Genomic DNA, 19,841 nt, shown 5'->3' with positions numbered 1-19,841 from the left:
ATCGATTGCCTGCCTGTATAGGGTTTGCTGTCAATAATAGCACTGGCATCGAAGCATCCCGCCAAAAATAAGATGTCAGTTTAATCAGCCTGTCGTAGTAATTACCGGGAGTAATTATAACACATAGACCATGAAACGTAGTCTATATTAGTTGTCTGAAATGAGTAATAATCCCAAAGTGTCTTACAAATTGTTGTTACGCCTTTTTAATCCACTCTTATAAAGACTTGACATAGATATTTAGTGCACAGATGATCATAAAGAACTCAAGGAAACTGAAACATTGAAATTGAGCCAATTTAATGACCTCATCATGGACGGTATTGATGTCAGCAGACAGGATTATTCGTGTCAAATTGTTTTGTAATTTATGAACCAAGAGTGAAGGAACAGTTTGACCAAACAAAACTACAATAATCAAAATGTGGCAAATCAAGTGATTCAGCCAGCTTTTTAAGAATATAATTTTGCAGGAAATATGACTCGATGAATTACTGACAACACTTGGGTAAATTGGAAGATTATAATCAATATGAATATTATTGAAATTAATTGACTCTTTCAGTAATATTACTAATTTTATTAAGGGGGTACTACACCCCTCGATAAATTTGTGTCTATTTTTGCATTTTTCTCAAAAACTAATAACACACTGGTAACAAAAGTTGGGTATATTATAGGGGCAAGGAATCCAATTACTACACTGGAATTTCAGTGACCCAAGACAAGCGGTTCATTATTTGTGATAAGAAATAAGGTACCGCTACGATGTACCTCATTTCCTATCATATGTATACTGAACCGCTTGTCTTGAGTCACTGAAATTTCAATGTAGTAATTGGATTCCTTTCTCCTATAATATACATAACTTTTGTTACCAGTGTGTTACTATTTTTTGAGAAAAATGCAAAAATAGTCACAAATTTACCATAGGGGTGTAGTACCCCCTTAACAAGAGATATGTCATTAAATTTGTTTAAACAGATGTGTCAAAAAGTATGAACGTCGTTTTACTAAGATTAAGTGTTAATTTGGATATCTTCAAAACAAGTTGCAATCTTACATTCATTTTACTGAGTTCATTTTGAAGATCTGTTGGATTGTTAGAGATGTCGTCGGAACTTTAACTGTCTTACAAGAAACACTATCAGGAAGATCATTTACAAACATTATGAACAAAAGGGGCCCTAAAGTAAATAATAATAAATAATAAATTTCGGATTTATATAGCGCCTTTGTCCAGCTAGATCTTGAAGGATTCAAAGCGCTGTAATTTCGCTGCCGTGGTGAATCATCACAATGCAGATCGCATCATCTAGGCCAGTTGCAGCCGAGCCTCAGGCGCAGACCTATCCGCACTTAGATTGTAACATCCACCAATTATCTGTGCAGCTCCCCAAATTCCATTGGGTGAAGAAAGTTTTTGATAACCAAACAACTAATCACCGATTTTTTGAAAGCAGGAGGAAACCGGAGATCCCGGAGAAAACCTGCGAGAGCGAGCATGGAATCGGGATAAACCAAGTGCACATGAGTCCTTGGGCCGCGCCGGGGCCTGAACCCGGGACCTCAGTGGTGCAAAGCGAGGGAATTACCGCTGCGCTAACTCGCCCTCCCAGGAATGAGGAATGCAGATGCTATTTGCTTAAGAGGACTGCATTCGTTGATTTAATTAGATATGATCTAGATATGATTAGATATGATCTAAATTAGTTGAGTTTAATACCACCGATGATACACTTCGTGAGTTTGCTGATAAGACCAATGCAGTTTTTAGTACAAAAGCCTTTTTAAGATCAAGAAAATAAAACATTAGTAACATTGCCCACTTTCATGTTGTTTAAAATCTTGTACATCAATTCGACATAGCATTAGAATAGAACATATAATAGTAGTTTATAACATTTTGCTTTCACGTCCTTAAAGGAACCAAGGGAGAACAGTGCCAGTGCATTGATTGGTCACCCCAGGTTAAAAATAAGAAAGAAAGAAAGAAAGAAAGAAAGAAAGAAAGAAAGAAAGAAAGAAAGAAAGAAAGAAAGAAAGAAAGAAAGAAAGAAAGAAAGAAAGAAAGAAAGAAAGAAAGAAAGAAAGAAAGAAAGAAAGAAAGAAAGAAAGAAAGAAAGAAAGAAAGAAAGAAAGAAAGAAAGAAAGAAAGAAAGAAAGAAAGAAAGAAAGAAAGAAAGAAAGAAAGAAAGAAAGAAAGAAAGAAAGAAAGAAAGAAAGAAAGAAAGAAAGAAAGAAAGAAAGAAAGAAAAAGAAAGAAAGAAAGAAAGAAAGAATACAAGCAACTGAAGCTGTTTTCCAGTCAGGGGGAAGACACCAGTTTAATGTACAAGAGAAAGATTACAAATAAATGCAAGTTAATCATAAATAGCTGGAGCAGCAATCTTTAACAAGCTACTATGACTGAAAATGTGATTGTGAGATAACCACAGAATATTTATGGATATACCTATTAAGATAACCCCCTATACATGAACCGTCACGGTTGTTGTCAAAATATTATGGAACGCAATCTTACGTTGTGCATTATAAGCATGTCGTCGACATCGCAAAGGTGCATTCCATCTTCTTGCCTTGTACTAGAGTCAAGTACACTCTAGTCAATATCATTTGTCAAAATTATCAAAATAATCATTGTCATCATTGTATTTATTTATACAAGAAAGACGATCGAAATAACCATACAACTCATCGACTCTGTTTGCATACTTTTCATCTCTTAGCTAAAATTTTGCGGTATCCATCTACTGTACACAAGCTTTTTAGAATTTCCCCGGGGAATTTCCCTTAATTTTTGTTTGATACATAATTTATAGTACTGTCTTTATTGTACATTAATCTATTTACGTATATATAATTATACATTTACAATTTTATGACCATTATATTTGCAATGGATTTTATACTTGAATCATCAGACGCCATTCGGGATCACAACCAAACCAATCTGAACGTGGATACGTGACGCGTGGTACCTACCTATGCTCTGTGTACCTACTTCAGATGATGTTTCGTATTCGGTTACTATTAGTTAAGTTTGGATACTTTTTATTCCTTAGCTAAAATTTTGCGGTATTCATCTACACAAGCTATATAATTTCATTATATCTTTATTTAATACATAATTTATAGTACTGTCTTTAGTATGCACCTATACATTTTACGTTGATCATTATACACATAAGTTTTATTCAAAGTTCAGATTTGCAATAGCAGCGACAAAACAAAAGAATGATACGACCATTGTGGTTACAATGGGATTCATACTTGCTGCATCAGACCCCAATGGATCACAACCAAACCAATCTTCATTCATTGAACGTGGAAATTCTGTACCTACTTCAGATGATGTTTCGTTGAAGCACCAGTACTCTGTATTCCTTACGAAGCAGGGGTTACCTAAAGACAAAGAAAATGTATATTTTACCAACAAGTGGATGGAACAATAGAATGTGGGGTGAATTTATTTGTTTATTTATAATTGTAACTTCCGGACAGATATTACACTTCTCCTAACGTCATCATTTTGCTTGTTAACTTAGTAAACAATGTGTCACTTAATTGCCAAGTAGGTCAAACTTCTGATTCTTTTTAAATCTTAAATTACGTGTCCTTGCTCTACTTTAGCAGAAATAGATTATAACTAAAACACTATTTCGTGTTTAACAGGGTTTTACCGAAAATGGTACACCACTTCAGTTTCATACATCCAAATAACGTTTCAACAGATGTCACGTTAAATGTTATGCTTGAAACATAAAATATTCATTGCGTATTAAAAAAAAGTAATAGAAAAGGGACATTCCCTGTATACGGTATGCTTAACAGGACATTCCCTTTAAATGGCATATGGTATGCTTGGCAGGAAACAATGTTGCGCCCCACTTTCAAAGAGCGACAGCTGTATGCAGCTCACCACCTCGGCTATGATGTGTCTTCCCAACTTACACATTTCTCAATCATTACTCAACATTACTCTAACTTTACTCAACGCATCATGGGTATGGCATAAAATTAAGTCTTGCAACAACTTGACACAACATGGTAACCTGTCACAGGAGCGGCTTGACACAAAGTCATTAGTGTCCAGAATAAAGTAGGGATAGTCAAAATATGACACTTACTTAAAAGAAAGCTTATAACCTAATACCGGAACGTGATTAAGAGTGCAAACAATTAGGGTGTTTTTGCCACATGTAGAATGGTGCCAACTATGAATGAATTTATAAAAGTCAAATAAAATTGGGACGGATCTTCTATGAATCACATACCCTGCCAATTGAAGGCGGCATTTAGGTCACTCGGTATCCCAGGCCATCTGGATGAGATCATTTTTGGAGACGTCATATCTAAAGTATTTAAATCACCATCAAACGACCAGTACTGAGATGTAGTAAACAGGTGAATCACGTCCTCATCTCGGACAGAAAGCGCCGCTGTGATTTGAACAGTTTCAGGTAGCCCGAGAGTTGAAATGCTCTTTGGAAAACCTGGTATTGGTTCATATTTTGATCCCGATAATATGTATTGCCAGTAAAATGACCCTGTTAAAAGATAGTATTTAAAAACGGAATGGATTAAATCTGCTAATTGATTATCAGATATTATGATTGATATATGCTTCCGTCTCACGAAAGTCAATTAAAATGCTACAAAAATCGGATGCTCTGCTAAATAACTGTGAAGCAAAAGAAATTAACGTATCGTTTTAATATTGTAGCATACATTATCAGACACAAGTTCGACTAGAATGAACAGGGAATGAAAGTGAAAATTACACAGGCATATGAAGGGAATATACTTGTAAATTACAGTGTAGGCTAAGTTTGCAAAATATATCTTGATATGATTCGATGTGATACAAAAATAGAATGAAACATGAATTAGGTCAGTCTCAGAGTTTACCTTACCTTGCTTACTTCTCATACGCATACGACCTATAGCAACGGAATAAACACATTTTACTCATCATGCTCATTGCTGTCACCATTCTAATTTCCGCGATCAACATCCATCAGTTAAGTTTTGCATATTTTATCGAGGTTTACATGAAGACTTCATTATAAGTAGCAATTTCAAAAAAATGTAATTATCAGCTATGAAACTTCATGTCGGGTCTTGAAATACTGCCATTAATATGCCCACAGAACAATATACATTGGAAGCTTCTTGGTCGGTCTTGAAATACTGCCAGTAATGTACCCACAGAACACTATACATTGGGAGCTTCATGTCGGGTCCTGAAATACTGCCATTATTGTGCCCACAGAACAATATACATTGGAAGCTTCATGGTGGGTCCTGAAATACTACCATTAATATGCCTACAGAATAATATACATTTGAAGCTTCATGGCGGGTACTGAAATACTGCCATCAATGTGCCCACAAAACAATATACTTCGGAAGCTTCTTGGCGGGTACTGAAATACTGTCATTAATGTGCCCACAGAACAATATACATTGGGAGCTTTATCGCAGGTCCTGAAATACTGTCATTAATGTGCCCACAGAACAATATACATTGGGAGCTTCATGGAGGGTCCTGAAATACTGCTATTAATGTGCCCAGAGAACAATATACATTGAAAGCTTCATGTCGAGTTCTGAAATACTGCCATTAATGTGCCCACAGAACAATATACATTGGAAGCTTCTTATCGGGTCCTGAAATACTGTCGTTAGTGTGCCCACAGAACAATATACTTTGGAAGCTTCATGGCGGGTACTGAAATACTGCCATTCATGTACCCGCAGAACAATATTAATTGGAAGCTTTATGGCGGGTTCTGAAAAGACTGTTATTAATGTGCCCACAGAACAATATTCTTAGAAAGCTTCATGTCGGGTCCTGAAATACTACTACTAACAGAACAATATACATTGGAAGCTTCATGTCGGGTCCTGAAAAACTGCCACTAATGTACCCACAAAACAATATACTTTGGAAGCTTTATGGCAGATACTAAAATACTGCCATTAATGTGCCCACAGAACAATATACTTCGGAAGCTTCTTGGCGGGTATTGAAATACTGCCATTAATGTGCCCACAGAACAATATACATTGGGAGCTTTATCGCAGGTCCTGAAATACTGCCATTAATGTGCCCACAGAACAATATACATTGGAAGCTTCATATCGGGGACTGAAATACTATGTGCCCACAGAACAATAAACTTTGGAAGCTTCATGGCGGGTACTGAAATACTGCCATTCATGTACCCGCAGAACAATATTAATTGGAAGCTTTATGGCGGGTTCTGAAAAGACTGTCATTAATGTGCCCACAGAACAATATTCTTAGAAAGCTTCATGTCGGGTCCTGAAATACTACTACTAACAGAACAATATACATTGGAAGCTTCATGTCGGGTCCTGAAAAACTGCCACTAATGTACCCACAAAACAATATACTTTGGAAGCTTTATGGCAGATACTAAAATACTACCATTAATGTGCCCACATAACAATATACATTGGAAGCTTCTTGGCGGGTCTTGAAATACTGCCATTAATGTACCCACAGAACAATATACATTGGGAGCTTTATCGCAGGTCCTGAAATACTGCCATTAATGTACCCACAAAACAATATACTTTGGAAGCTTTATGGCAGATACTAAAATACTACCATTAATGTGCCCACATAACAATATACATTGGAAGCTTCTTGGCGGGTCTTGAAATACTGTCATTAATGTACCCACAGAACAATATACATTGGGAGCTTTATCGCAGGTCCTGAAATACTGCCATTAATGTGCTCACAGAACAATATACATTGAAAGCTTCATGGCGGGTCTTGAAATACTGCCATTAATGTGCCCACAGTACAATATACATAGGGAGCTTCATATCGGGTCCTGAAATACTGTCATTAATGTGCCCACAGAACAATATACATTGAAAGCTTCATGGCGGGTCTTGAAATACTGCCATTAATGTGCCCACAGTACAATATACATAGGGAGCTTCATATCGGGTCCTGAAATACTGTCATTAATGTGCCCACAGAACAATATACTTTGGAAGCGTCATGGCGGGTCTTGAAATACTGACATTAATGTGCCCATCGAACAATATACATTGGAAGCTTCATGGCGTGTCCTGTAATACTGTCGTTAATGTCCCCACAGAACAATATACATTGGAAGCTTCATGGTGGGTCCTGAAATACTGATGTTAATGTGCCCACAGAACAATATAATTTACTTTGGACGCTTCATGGCGGGTACTGAAATACTGCCATTAATGTGCCCACAGAACAAAACACATTGGAAGCTTCATGGCGGGTCCTGAAATACTGTCGTTAATGTGCTCACAGAACAATATACATTGGAAGCTTCATGGCGGGTCCTGAAATACTACAATTAATGTGGCCACAGAACAATATACATTGGAAGTTTCATGGCGGGTCCTGAAATACTGTCGTTAATGTGCCCACAGAACAATATACTTTGGAAGCTTCATGGCGGGTCTTGAAATACTGTAATTAATGCACCACAGAACAATATTCTTAGGACGCTTCATGTCGGGCCTTGAAATACTGTGCCAACAGAAAAATGTCCCCTTCGTATATAGTTATTAACTTCCCATAGCTCTGTCAATCTGACGAAACTTATTGGGATGTTTCATAATAACCCGCCTTTGGAAGTGTAACAGGTGAATCTAAAAAAAGTTCTTCCCGCTTTAGCATCTTCCCACTTCCCACTTATTTATAGCAAGAATGATCGATGGATTTTATGACAGGTACACCTGAGGATATTGAATGTATTCATTACATTCAATCACCTTACTGTGTTCATGCCATACCTCTAAAGACAACCAATGAGCCATCCTGTTTCTCAACCATAGCTGCAACGGGTAAATTGTTGTCTTCCCAAATAGCCGCAAAGACGGCTTGAATTTCAGCACCGATGTTCCCACGTGAAAATGGATTCTCTAGAATTTCATTGCCTTTAGCAAATGGTACAATTTCCTGACGCTGCAAAAAATAAAAACGTAAAAAGTTTACCTTAGTTTGCGCCAAAACAATAGACACCGTTACTACTCCAAATACAATATGTCGAATAGATTTATGTTTATTATACTTAAACATTAATATTTATAGGAATGGTCATAGTAGTCACTTCTTCTTTTATCAGTTTCTCGGCCTCCGAAGAGATGAAAATGGTGGCTCAGAAAATAGCACTTGAATAGAGAAAATGCCGTACTGCGCAGGTCAGTAGCCAATCACACCGCGCCTTTGTCCTGACGATGTCACGTCAGACGCAAACTATTTTTTTTTAATTCTGTCTTATATTATAGTCATATTATACATAGTAAATAATTATGGCATGCATCAAATATATAGATAAACAATAAGAACATTGCATCAGAAAAAGAACTTTTGTGGTGTTGTTGGTTTTTGTGTGGAATTGGACGTACCTTTGATGCAATTGTGTAGGCATCATCATATGAGTTGTATAATGTAGCAACGGTGTCAACAGTTGTAAAAACTTCGCAGTAATCAACGCTGCTTGTTGTTATTCTTCTTGTCGTTGTTTCTGTTACTACCGATGCTGTTGAAGTATTCGGTATTCTCTGTGTTTTTGCTATAGTTGTTACCTTTGGTGTTGAAGGTCTTGGTGTAGACGGTCGGGGACCTAAGATACAAATGTATGTAAAAAAGTCGGGAAAAAAGTAAAAAGATAAAGAGTTGGAATTAATCTAATGAACCAAGCTGAGACAAGAATCCTTGTCTCAGGTAAAAGTACCTGAATGATTTCTGCGTGATATACAAACAAACTAACAAATAAACAATCGGGTAGATGTCCTGGTAGATGTATTAACAGATAAGTTTATGGAAATACAGAAGGGGCTGTATGAAACATCGTGGATCACAAACAGTGATAAATATTAACATATAATAAGCATAATGGGTGAATGGCATGATGCACAAGGACCATGCCGTGTGTGTCTGGGGTGGGATTTGGGGATGTGGGGTGAAATTTTAGATCCAAACCCACCAAGGTACGTGCTGGAGTACTGACAAATAAAATATTTGGTCACATCTATGGATTAAAGCCATGTTGTAATTTGCTGAGGAGGACGCCCTCAATATTTTTAAAGATTCTGTTTTACACGATTGTAATATACTCTTGTGAACTAACATACCCTGCAAAAATCAAGACTTTGGGTGATGTAGTTTTGTCAAAATCCAAGAAATTAAATAAATCGTCTGAACAAGAAAAGAGGACATATCTGACAGTGAAAACTAACATTAATTTTGTAAAAATAAATATATTCTATTTCTTAAATGTTACAATATGGCTTTAATAACATAGTTAAATCTCATCATGGTGCATTGATAAGAAGAAAAACACTTTAGTATCGTATTTCGGAGGAAACATTAAGTCAGAGTGTAACATGTACACACAGTCAGATAGTAAAGTGGGTTTCCTAAAAATAGGATCTTTCACAGACTATCAGGACAACGTTTTAATAATATCTTATTTGAATTGATATTGAAATGTCATAAGATTAGAATTAAAACTGGCTTTTAAACAATAACATTTCAGTTTACACGGCGATTAATATTTTGTCTCAGTTTCGTTTTGATGTTTACTAAATTAATCACTGTTTTTATGACACAGTCGTCAACTTAATTAAAGATAAAGATATTCCGTAGTTCACATTGACACATGGCAGGCAAAAACTCACCATATAAAGACTGAATTCCTTCAATGTCATCTTCGTGTAAACGGAAATTGGCGTTATATCCGTAATATGTAGGGAACATTAACGCTCCAAGAACGTCTGAATGTCCAAGACCAAGACTGTGCCCGAATTCATGCGCTGCCACTGTGAACAAATCTATTCCAGCTGAAGAAAAACATAACAAAATAGGAAAACAATAAACAACAGCAATGATTTAAGTAATGTTTTATCAGCTAGATTTGCCGCCATTTTGACGTTCTACTTTATTCACTATAACTTTTGTTCAAAGCAATTTAGCTAAGGTTCAAGACCAAGACTGCGCCGTTCATGTGCTGCCACTGTGAACAAATCTATTCCAGCTGAAGAAAAACATTACAAAATAGGGAATACACTTTTTAACGGTATAAAAAATTATACAAGTAATATGTTTTATCAGCTGGATTTGCTGCCATTTTGACGTTCTACTTTATTCACTATAACTTTTGTTCGATACAATTAGCTACGGTACAGAACAAATTCTACAACAAAACATAATGCATACAGTAAGCCAAAAAATAAGGTACCAGTCACGTTCATCCCCTGTATATTCTATATAAATGCATATATGCCATAATTGGAACCAACAGCCAATAGCTGCATCTTGTAGCTCAAATTTAAGACCTCATTTGTTGAAATTGTTCAAGAAATAAAGCCACGACAATCCAAAAACCCAAGGAAGATGCACATTTTAAAGTTGTAGTTTGCCCAATTCCATGCCCTATTGATTTGTACACAAAGCGTTCGTGAAAAACAAGATAACTATCGTCGTGCTTTCATTGATTGGAACACAAAAGTGCAACTTTTTATTTTGTATCTTCATCTGGTTTTAGATCACCGCTTCTTTAATTCTCAACCAATTTCAACAAATAAGGTCTTAAATCAGAGCTAAAGAGCACATGCATTGGCTGCTGGTTTTTATTTTGACACATTTGTCTTTATTTAGGATATACAGGGGTGAACACAAATTACTTTGGCTTACTGTAGTTGAATACACTAAACATACTTGGACATTATTTTGTAAAACCTCACCATTGGCATTTTGTCTCACAACTTAAAGAGAGGTAATTTACAATCCTATTCTCATTAGTCACTAGGACAATTTAGGACATAGTGCAGTTACGTCCACGGCAAATTCACCGTAACCTTTCCAGCCATAAACCAGCTTATTGAAGATTAAACCGATATATGCAGTACTAAACAATTAAATAGTAATTTATTGTCCTATGCAAATTTATTACCACTTGATAATATTAATCCAATGAGCGACCGAATTATCCGCTACGGACGACTAATCCAATCGATAATGACGCTATTGACATGTACGAGCGGAGCTCCACTGACCGAGTTTTGGAGTATTTTTCAATGGTTTGCAGCTATTTGCCGTCATTTACTCATCAAGGCGGACCACCGTTATTATAAGGACTATGATTATTATTTAAAGATTGGCATGTAGAGAATAAGCCATACTTGATTGACAGAAAGTACTAAATTTGTACCTATATGACACCAATCTTCCAAATACGACAAAGACTGGGCTGCCCGGTGAAGCAAAATGTGCATTGGAATAAAACGGTGAGTTTGGATAGATGGTAGGATTTCTTTTTAATAACAATGTATGTTCCCCCGTTATTAAAGCTTGTACCGGGTTGAAGATTCAGATATTTGGAAAAGAATAAGTAATTGAAACATAGAGCAATAGCTTTTATACTTTTTGATATATGATGCTAACTAGTTCATCCCCTATAGCTACAACACATCGCTACCAGTAAGGTTCAATTGCCTATTGTGAGTGCCCCTGTGTTGTGTGCATACATGTAGTTAACAATAACTGCATGATGAACTAATTTTAGGATCTGAGGCGTTACGGTAAAGACTAAAGAGGCCAAGTGGGGAACGTATATGGCAAGCTAAGGGGTCCAAAAGCGTGAAACAGCTACGCGTAGCTTCTTTCTCGTTACGAGCAGCTGTTTGACCAATCAAAATAGTCAAATTTAATCACGTGGTTGGGTCGTTAGCTGCGCGTAGTACAGTTATAGGTATCCTCTTTCACAATTATTATCTTGTAATTAATTTACGGAATTAGCATAGATAACGAACGGGTAAAGGAGGCCAAATCACAGCACGTGTCAAGAGAACATGTTGCTATATTAAATGCCTGGCTAAAATGACACAAAGCATATTTATTTAGTGTTTCCAAGTTTACACCGTGTTCTGTATGTATTAGCCGTGCAGGGGATATGAAGGTCAAACAACAACTACTACTGATGTAAAGCGCTGTGTAAAGATATTGCAGGGAAAGCGATATCACATGCCACTGTGTAAATAGAGAGAGAGTAATGGGTCATCATTTTCTTCGGAAGGGGGGGTTCCTAAATTTACAAAAAGTCGGCGTCAATAAAATTGCGGCCCTCACTATTTTGGTATCAAAAATGTTATGACCCCGGCTCCCACCACCGATACACCTTACCCCCTATAGACAGGCTAAAATTGCATTGAAATCAGTCTTTTTAAGAATACAATAAACACATCTTATGACTCCCTACATTTTGTTATTATGAATTTATGACCCCCTCCAAAAAAATATGACCCCTATATTTGGGACCCCCTTCCGAAGAAAATGATAGCCCCCTAAATATAGAACAATCATCATTCTGTTCAGATATTACTTTAATAGCACCTATACCATTTTTTGCTGATATACTACAGATATTTTCATTTACAAAAATTAACAACGCAATATTTGTGAGAGAGGATGTTTACATCAGCTCCACGTGTTTAAAACCGCGAATCTGATTGGTTAATAAGCTGCACGTACCGAGAAAGAAGCTGCGCGTAGCTAGCTAGTCCCACGTTCTGAGCCGCTTAGCTTGCCATAAACGTAAGTGGGTTAACTTAATGAATGGTGCCATCCTACCAACTAAAATTCAGTTCGACAAATTAATTCGGGGGCGCTTTTCCATTTCCAGTGGAAGATCCCTTCTCGATTTCTATTTTTAAAAAAGGTATTTGATTTTAATATGAATACAAAAGTATTAAAAGTGTCTATGTACATTAGGGTGATTCACAAAAAATGAAATTGGTATTTTTCAACGGGACACCCCCTCATTTTGTTCATTTTGGTAATAAAATCATACCTGCAAAATATGAAAAAAATTCAAAAAGTTTAGGGGTGCTACCGGTCAATGAACTTTTGTACACAAAGTCAATGGGATTTATGAGCCATTTTCTTTACAACACAAAAAAGCCATGTTAATTTACCCGGATTGTGCCAAAAATATTTGATCATAGTGTGAGTAATGTCCTTAAAATAAATGCTAAAGAAAATTGTAAAAATGTTAACCCGCTTTCCAGAAAATTGCATTTTTGTGAAAACTGTTACATTTGGGGCAAGGCAGTTGCTGGAACAGCCAAAATATTATGGTACTTGGCTAATATAAAGTTGTGTTTATGGGGCTCTAGTTCTTTCTTTTTTTTTTTAATGTTTTTTTGTTGTTGTTTCTTTGTTTGTTTTTGCTTTGTTTTGTTTTTACTTGATCATGATTATGTGTTGTTTTATGTAAGTGTAGTGTAATGTTTAATGTGTAATTCAGTGTCCAGTGAATGTGTCTTAGCCACTCTAGCTCTTGTCACAAGTACATTGCACAAGGTGTAGTTTTGAACTGGCCACTATCCAATGTTGTGACCCCAATTTATATACATTTCTTTTCAACCATGGTGAATCTAATCCTTCCTGTGGTCATTCAATTCAAACAATACAAATCTTCATCAGGTATGGCCATAATGACCACCCCTGATACAGATGTATGGATTTTGATAGTTACTATTACATAAGATTTCAAAAGCTGGTATCACCATTGGGGTAAACTAATATGTGAAAAATTTTAATCTTTTTTTTATCAACAGTTCAGTTCAATAAGGTATAAATTTGGGGTGCCTGGTGGGATTCCAGGGGATATCCCAGGGTATTCTTTTCTTGAGCTACACTCCCTCTGTCACTTTTGAAACATTTTTTATTATTACAGTCAACTATGAACTTTAATTTGGTAAAAACCCATGTTTTCACAAAGTTAGGTATATCATTGAACATTTACTTCAGTTTTGCAAGCCTGGTAGACTTTTTAGGCCCTGAAATAAGCGTTTGAAATTTTGACAAAAAATCCCATTGACTTTGTGTACAAAAGTTCATTGACCGGTAGCACCCCCTAAACTTTTTTGAATTTTTTTCATATTTTGCAGGTATAATTTTATTACCAAAATAAACAAAATGAGGGGGTGTCCCGTTGAAAAATACCAATTTCATTTTTTGTGAATCACCCTAATGTACATGTATATACCTTTGGCGTGAAAGTGGAGCGTATGATCTTTCCATGATCTGTGGTATAAAAGATTCATCATCTTAAAAACGCTTTGTGATAGTGGACCAAAAAGCAACAAAAGTACATGACACGCACAGACCTTTTCCACTTTCAAAATCACCAAATGAAAGAGGACAAAGGAAAAGAAAAGGGACAAGGAGGGGGCAAGGAGCCACTTCTCTACCAAATTTCACCCATATCATGGGCCAAAATAGTGTGAAATGCAAAATTATTACGGGATATGCGCGCATATCGTCCCAATAAAAGCCCTATTTGGAATCTCGAAGACATTTTCTCTAAATAACAAAACCGGTATTATGTATTGTATGATGCACCTGCAATTTCTTTCGTCTGTGCCCCTGAAATTTTATTTTGCCCCCCCCCCCACCAAGAAAGCTGGCCACGCCCTTGTCATAGGTGCAACTCTGTTATACATGTTATTTATATATTGATGAAACACATAAAACACTGAGATCAGAGATCGTTAATATGGAGAAACATCTATTAATAATGTAAGCCGACTTTCATCAAATTTCGCTTACCGTAGAGGGCATACGTAAGTAAATTTATATTGTAACACCACGCACCTCCACAAAAAACTGCCAAATGACTCTTTTGCTTCTGCTTAAGTACTGTCCTCATTGCCCTGTTGGACTACCTCGGTACACATACAGCCTGTCTCAAAAAAAATTGTGCAAGTAAAAAGCGCCCTCTTTGGCGATTAGAAAATACCGTTGGGACATGATGCTTACATCAACGTCAAGGGCACAGTCTTAGGTCTCAAATACCGTTTGTTCTGTTCAATTTGCTGTTTTTAATCTCGAGATACGTTTAGTTAAGAACGAAAGGGTAAAATCACAATTGTGCCACTTTTACTAGGGAATAGGGCTCTACATGTAAATCAATGATAGCTGATGTTGATGCGTCGAATGCACTCCCCCTTTCGGGGCTCGTGCATTAGACGCATCAACACCAGCGCGCCTGCATTATTTTGTCTAATTTCATTAATTTGTCAAATTTCATGAACTTGTCAAAGTTCATTGACCCATAAGTGTGTAATATTTGTTAGTCTTTTAACATGTCTTGAATGACAAAAAGAACAGTATTTACCATGGTAAAATCATTGACGTGCACATGTATTTAATTTTATAGCAGAATGTGAAATATTTATTTATCGTTTAATTTGTCGTAAGAGGAAAAAGAGAATCATTATACCTTTATCAAGATAAAACATTAAAAACAATTTTGTATTGTTGTGTAATTGATGCATTCTTTTGATTTCACCGCGGAACTCTTGATAAACTTGATGCTATCATTGAATTACATGTACAGCCCTCTTCCCTAGTAAAAGTGGCACAAATGTGATTTTAGCCTATATCTCGAGAGTAAAATAAGCAAATTGAACAGACTAAACGGCATTTGAGAGCTAAGACTATGCCCTTGACGTCGATGTAAGCATTATGAGGGCGCACCACCAAATCACTCCACGATTTATGTAACAGTGAAATTCGGTTAAAATAGTCCACCGCTTATTTGAGCTTGTTTCGGCTTTATTTTCTAAACGTATAGTCAAATTTTGCCCGTTTTCAGCTCATTTGCTTCCGACAAGTATATACATGAAGAATTCGGAGAAAAAGTCCCAATTTTTTATTTCAGAGTTGAAGTTCTGGCGCGAATTTGAACAACGTCCGGTTTCCAAAATTGAGTGATTTTTTAGGGTTAAATTTGCACAATTTTTCTTTGCGGCAACATAACAGAAAAAGTCGGTGGTTAGCAATATATTCCGTTAAAAGAATAATATTCTACACATGATCAGCTTTAATCTGATACCAAGCTTTATAGTTGAAATACGTAATTCAAGTGCCAAAACGAGATCCAAATGTAGGCCTTTTACCGTGTGTATCAATGGGCGCGTTTAATGGTGGTGCGCTCCCTTATGTCACACCGGTATTTTCTAATTGCCACAGAGGGCGCTTTTCACTTGCACAATTTTTTTTGAGACAGGCTGTAGTTCAGGTCTTGGTCATGTGGGTAGCAGCAATTCAATTTTGAAGTGGGTGCGGTTTACTAAATTTCCCATGTCCAAAGTATCCAGTACCGTCTGGTAAATTTGTCTACATCCCATAGGGTGTCATGACATCAAATTCCACTTGTAATGTTCTTGGGTACAGCTAATATTTCAAATAACTCTTGTTGAAACTGGGTGTCTTGCATGAATATTATCCATACATACCAGGTGAGAGAGGTGGGTATTTTTATGAATGAATAATTGTTCTATATATGTTGCTGAGATCAGTCCCTGTGACTCCTTATAAATCAGCTGTTAGCTGCTGTTGTCTATTAAAACGAAACGTGCTGCTCTTCTTTGAATTTTCTAGACATTGTTTGGAGAAGTCTGTAGGGAAGGTTTTAATTATTATTACATATCTGTGACCATGGTAGCGTTATATAAAAGATATTGGTGATATCAATATCCAAGGAAAGAAGAGACCCATCATTTCTATTACTGATTACTAGCACTGGTTTCTGTGCTGTACTCTATCTGTATGATGATTTTCCAACTGTAGGATAGTAGCTGGGTCGCTACGCTCGGTGCTCGCTCCGCTCGCTATTCGAGAGGCGTCGCGGTTTGTGGAACGGGGCTAGTTCTAACTGATACCAGTATAAATAATGTAAATGTTACGAAATATCTCGAAGAGTGCTACAGATTTTCTGCTACTAGTATACGTGCAGGTTTTACTTGCTTTTACCACGTCCAATTGAAATTGGTTGAACTTTCTCTTCCTCCTCTTCAAAGGTTTTTGGGCTTTGAAGGAACTGACATCATGGATCAGGATCTCATGACTCTTTTGATGTTGAAACCTTCTCAAATATCAAGAATTTCTTCCCATGTACAGCCCGCTTGATTTTTATTACAGCAGAGAAAACCCGGGTTTTTTTAAACTACGTTTCAAATTCGAAACACCTGGTGTAGCCAAGTTAAAAAAAACCCGGTTTCTCGATCGAAAACCACGTTTCTCGGCGAGAAAGCAGGCTTCGCTCTTTTATGTAACATGTCGGCAATCCGTATAGGATGATGCGTTGTATGAAAGGCACACTTGACTTGGCTGTGTTTCTACTTTTCATGTAGGTCTCCCAGTGGGCACAGGTTAGGATTTCGACGTTGAATCAACGTTGATACAACGTCGAAGTTTCAACCTAACCTGATTCCAACCTGATTTCAACCAACTTTCAATGCAAAAATTAAGGAGGTTGACATCAGGTTGAAGTCCATTTGCAAGTCAGGTGTGCGCCCAATGGGCTACATGTATGGTTTAAGATTCTGAAGCAACTACTAACCTGCATCTTGCCATCTTTCATCTTCGTCAAAGTGCATATCTCCTCTTAAGTCACGAAATCTAACAGACCCTGGATTAAAAGCATGAGCTAATACCACGCCGCCTGCAGATGAAGATCCATCAAACGGCGAGTCAGCTGGGTGATTGATCCCATGAGATCCACTGCCGAATACGATCTCGATGTCAGATGCAGTAACAAAAGAAGTCCCGCCCTGTTCACGTGTGAATGTTAGTGGTGTCACCTCAGCCCATACGCCAAGGGCACGTTCAATGGCTGATCGCACCTGACTTAAACTCAAATCTGGTGTGTAGTTGTTGAATCTAAAGGAAAAATAACATGAACAAAAGTAGCTTTTCAAAAACCTTTTAACGGACATCACTAAAGAAGGAAATTTTCGTTAATCTTGCAGATATTTCAGTACACAGTCCTAGATACTAATAAGCTAAGAGAGAAACATGGTTGGAACATGTCAATGAAGTATGTGCTTGCTCTGTAGACTTAGAAAAAGCTTTTGACAGGATAGGACGAGATGGGTGAAGCTGGTTTAGGAGTTACCAGTAGAGAGACTGTATTAGATATTGCATATCCAAACACACCGGGACGTACGGATTGGGACAGTCAGGAGTTTTAAATACCCTAATGTTTTCGAACGGACAGGGAGCTACATGTACATGTATATATAATAGCTCTCTATATACTGGATCAACGTCTAAACGTCCCCTCTGGTGCTGCCTCGGGGGTACTGCGTCAAGGATGTCTACTATCAGTCACCTATACTATACTCTTCTTAATTATTCACGTTAGTACGTGAAAATGGTATAATAAACTGTAGGCCTACCTATTAGAGGGGACTTGTGTGATTTGCAGATGATCAATAGCATGTACCAAAACATGGTTACAAAGGTTGGTGGACATCAGCTTGAATGCAAGAGCAAACGAATTTGATATGAAAATTCACGTTAAAAAGACCAATGTATTAATGGACTTAACAAAAAAGGAGAGTAATATTTCAAACATCACCATAATGGTCAAAAGGTGGAGCAGATCAAAAAAATTCAAATGTAGTCTGCTTATAATTGCAGAGGATGCACTTTTTTTATGGGATGAGAAGGGATATTGAAGAAAGCAATTAGTGGCATGGCAACAATGTAGCATTCAATACCGTTCTGCTTACCAAAAATGCCCATAAAAAGAGAATTGTAAAATCAGTAGTTTGGTGTGTGGTCTTATATGGAGACAGAAAGAGGCTGGGTTGAGATCAGATTTCATAAGTTGTGACCAATAAAAGCCCAACATACTCACCTGTACGAGAGGGATGTAGAATCCCATGGATCGCCCAACAATGTAAATCTCCTCCGGCGGCGATTTCCAGGTGGCACAATTCCCGGTTGTATATCGGCTACACCGCAACGCGGTTCTGACATCATGTTCGTGGTATCTTGATCCAATTCTCCTGTCTGGCTCAGGCCATAGAATTGCTGCACTAACATCATAGCTTCTGTTACTTCTTTACCGGATGGATTGTCAGTCCTCATATAGCCATATTTCTTCAGCCATCTCTGTTGAAATAACAAACAACTGTACATATATTTGTGTTATTGTTAAGGGTCTATGAATACCCTATTGATAATGACTTGGCCTTATAAACTTGGCCTTCTGATCGTATCAACGCTAACCCTATAAAACAAGGATGCGCGTGACGAATTGTAGGCTATGCTATGTCCCTCTGTAAGCATTAAGGCATACGAAGATTGTGTCAAAAGCAATAAAACCAACTATAATTGTGTAAAATCTGACCTGCAGTTTCTGCTACCATAGGGCGATCCCAAAACTTCTCTCCGGTTGGCTGGACACCATGATAGGAACAAAAACAAGAGTAAGAATTTGAGCGCCCTTGTCTCTGTTCATGATGGTGCTACACTCCTTAATCCACAATATGTCTTACTTTTGAATTGGAAGTTGTCTAATGTCTGTCTTTGGAGAACTTAGAGAAGACCTACCATGCCATAGTTTCTGGGTTCTTCTGTCATTTTCATTTTAAGTCTTGGTTTCAAAAGATTTGAAGCCAATAAATAAATGAACAGATATTAACCTCAATAATACTTACATGCGCATCTTCCATGTTCATACTTGAACTTTGTATACTACGTTGAACTGGTGCCGAACTGGTCAGTGTTAAAATTCTAAGCAAAATTAAAGCAACTAGCACACAATTGTTTTGTTCCTTCATTGTCATGATTGTATCACAATTGGCTATTGCGGCTTCCAAATTAAAATATCAATTTACACGTTCAATGACACAAACTTGTGTATTACGATACCATACCAGAATGATATCGAAGTTACGTCAGTGCCTGTGTTGCACAAACGTATTTTTCATGCCGCAGCCCGGTGCGCTAG

The 19,841-nt window shown here is 37.1% G+C and overlaps 1 protein-coding gene across 1 annotated transcript; it reads right to left on the bottom strand.

The window, feature by feature from the left end:
* Positions 1 to 3,190: 3,190 nt before the first annotated feature.
* Positions 3,191 to 19,808, bottom strand: LOC140163105 (matrix metalloproteinase-18-like). The gene is made up of 8 exons (XM_072186485.1): positions 19,549 to 19,808; positions 18,744 to 19,000; positions 17,442 to 17,761; positions 9,712 to 9,873; positions 8,437 to 8,654; positions 7,822 to 7,993; positions 4,278 to 4,550; positions 3,191 to 3,405 (listed from the first exon to the last, which is right to left on the bottom strand). Exons 1-8 carry the CDS (start codon positions 19,675 to 19,677, stop codon positions 3,194 to 3,196), a joined length of 1,743 nt encoding a protein of 580 aa, XP_072042586.1. The 5' UTR covers positions 19,678 to 19,808; the 3' UTR covers positions 3,191 to 3,193.
* Positions 19,809 to 19,841: the final 33 nt, after the last annotated feature.

This window comes from Amphiura filiformis, chromosome 1, assembly GCF_039555335.1.
Source record: "Amphiura filiformis chromosome 1, Afil_fr2py, whole genome shotgun sequence".
Classification (NCBI taxonomy): domain Eukaryota; kingdom Metazoa; phylum Echinodermata; class Ophiuroidea; order Amphilepidida; family Amphiuridae; genus Amphiura; species Amphiura filiformis.
This window is presented reverse-complemented; position numbering and strand designations above follow the sequence as displayed.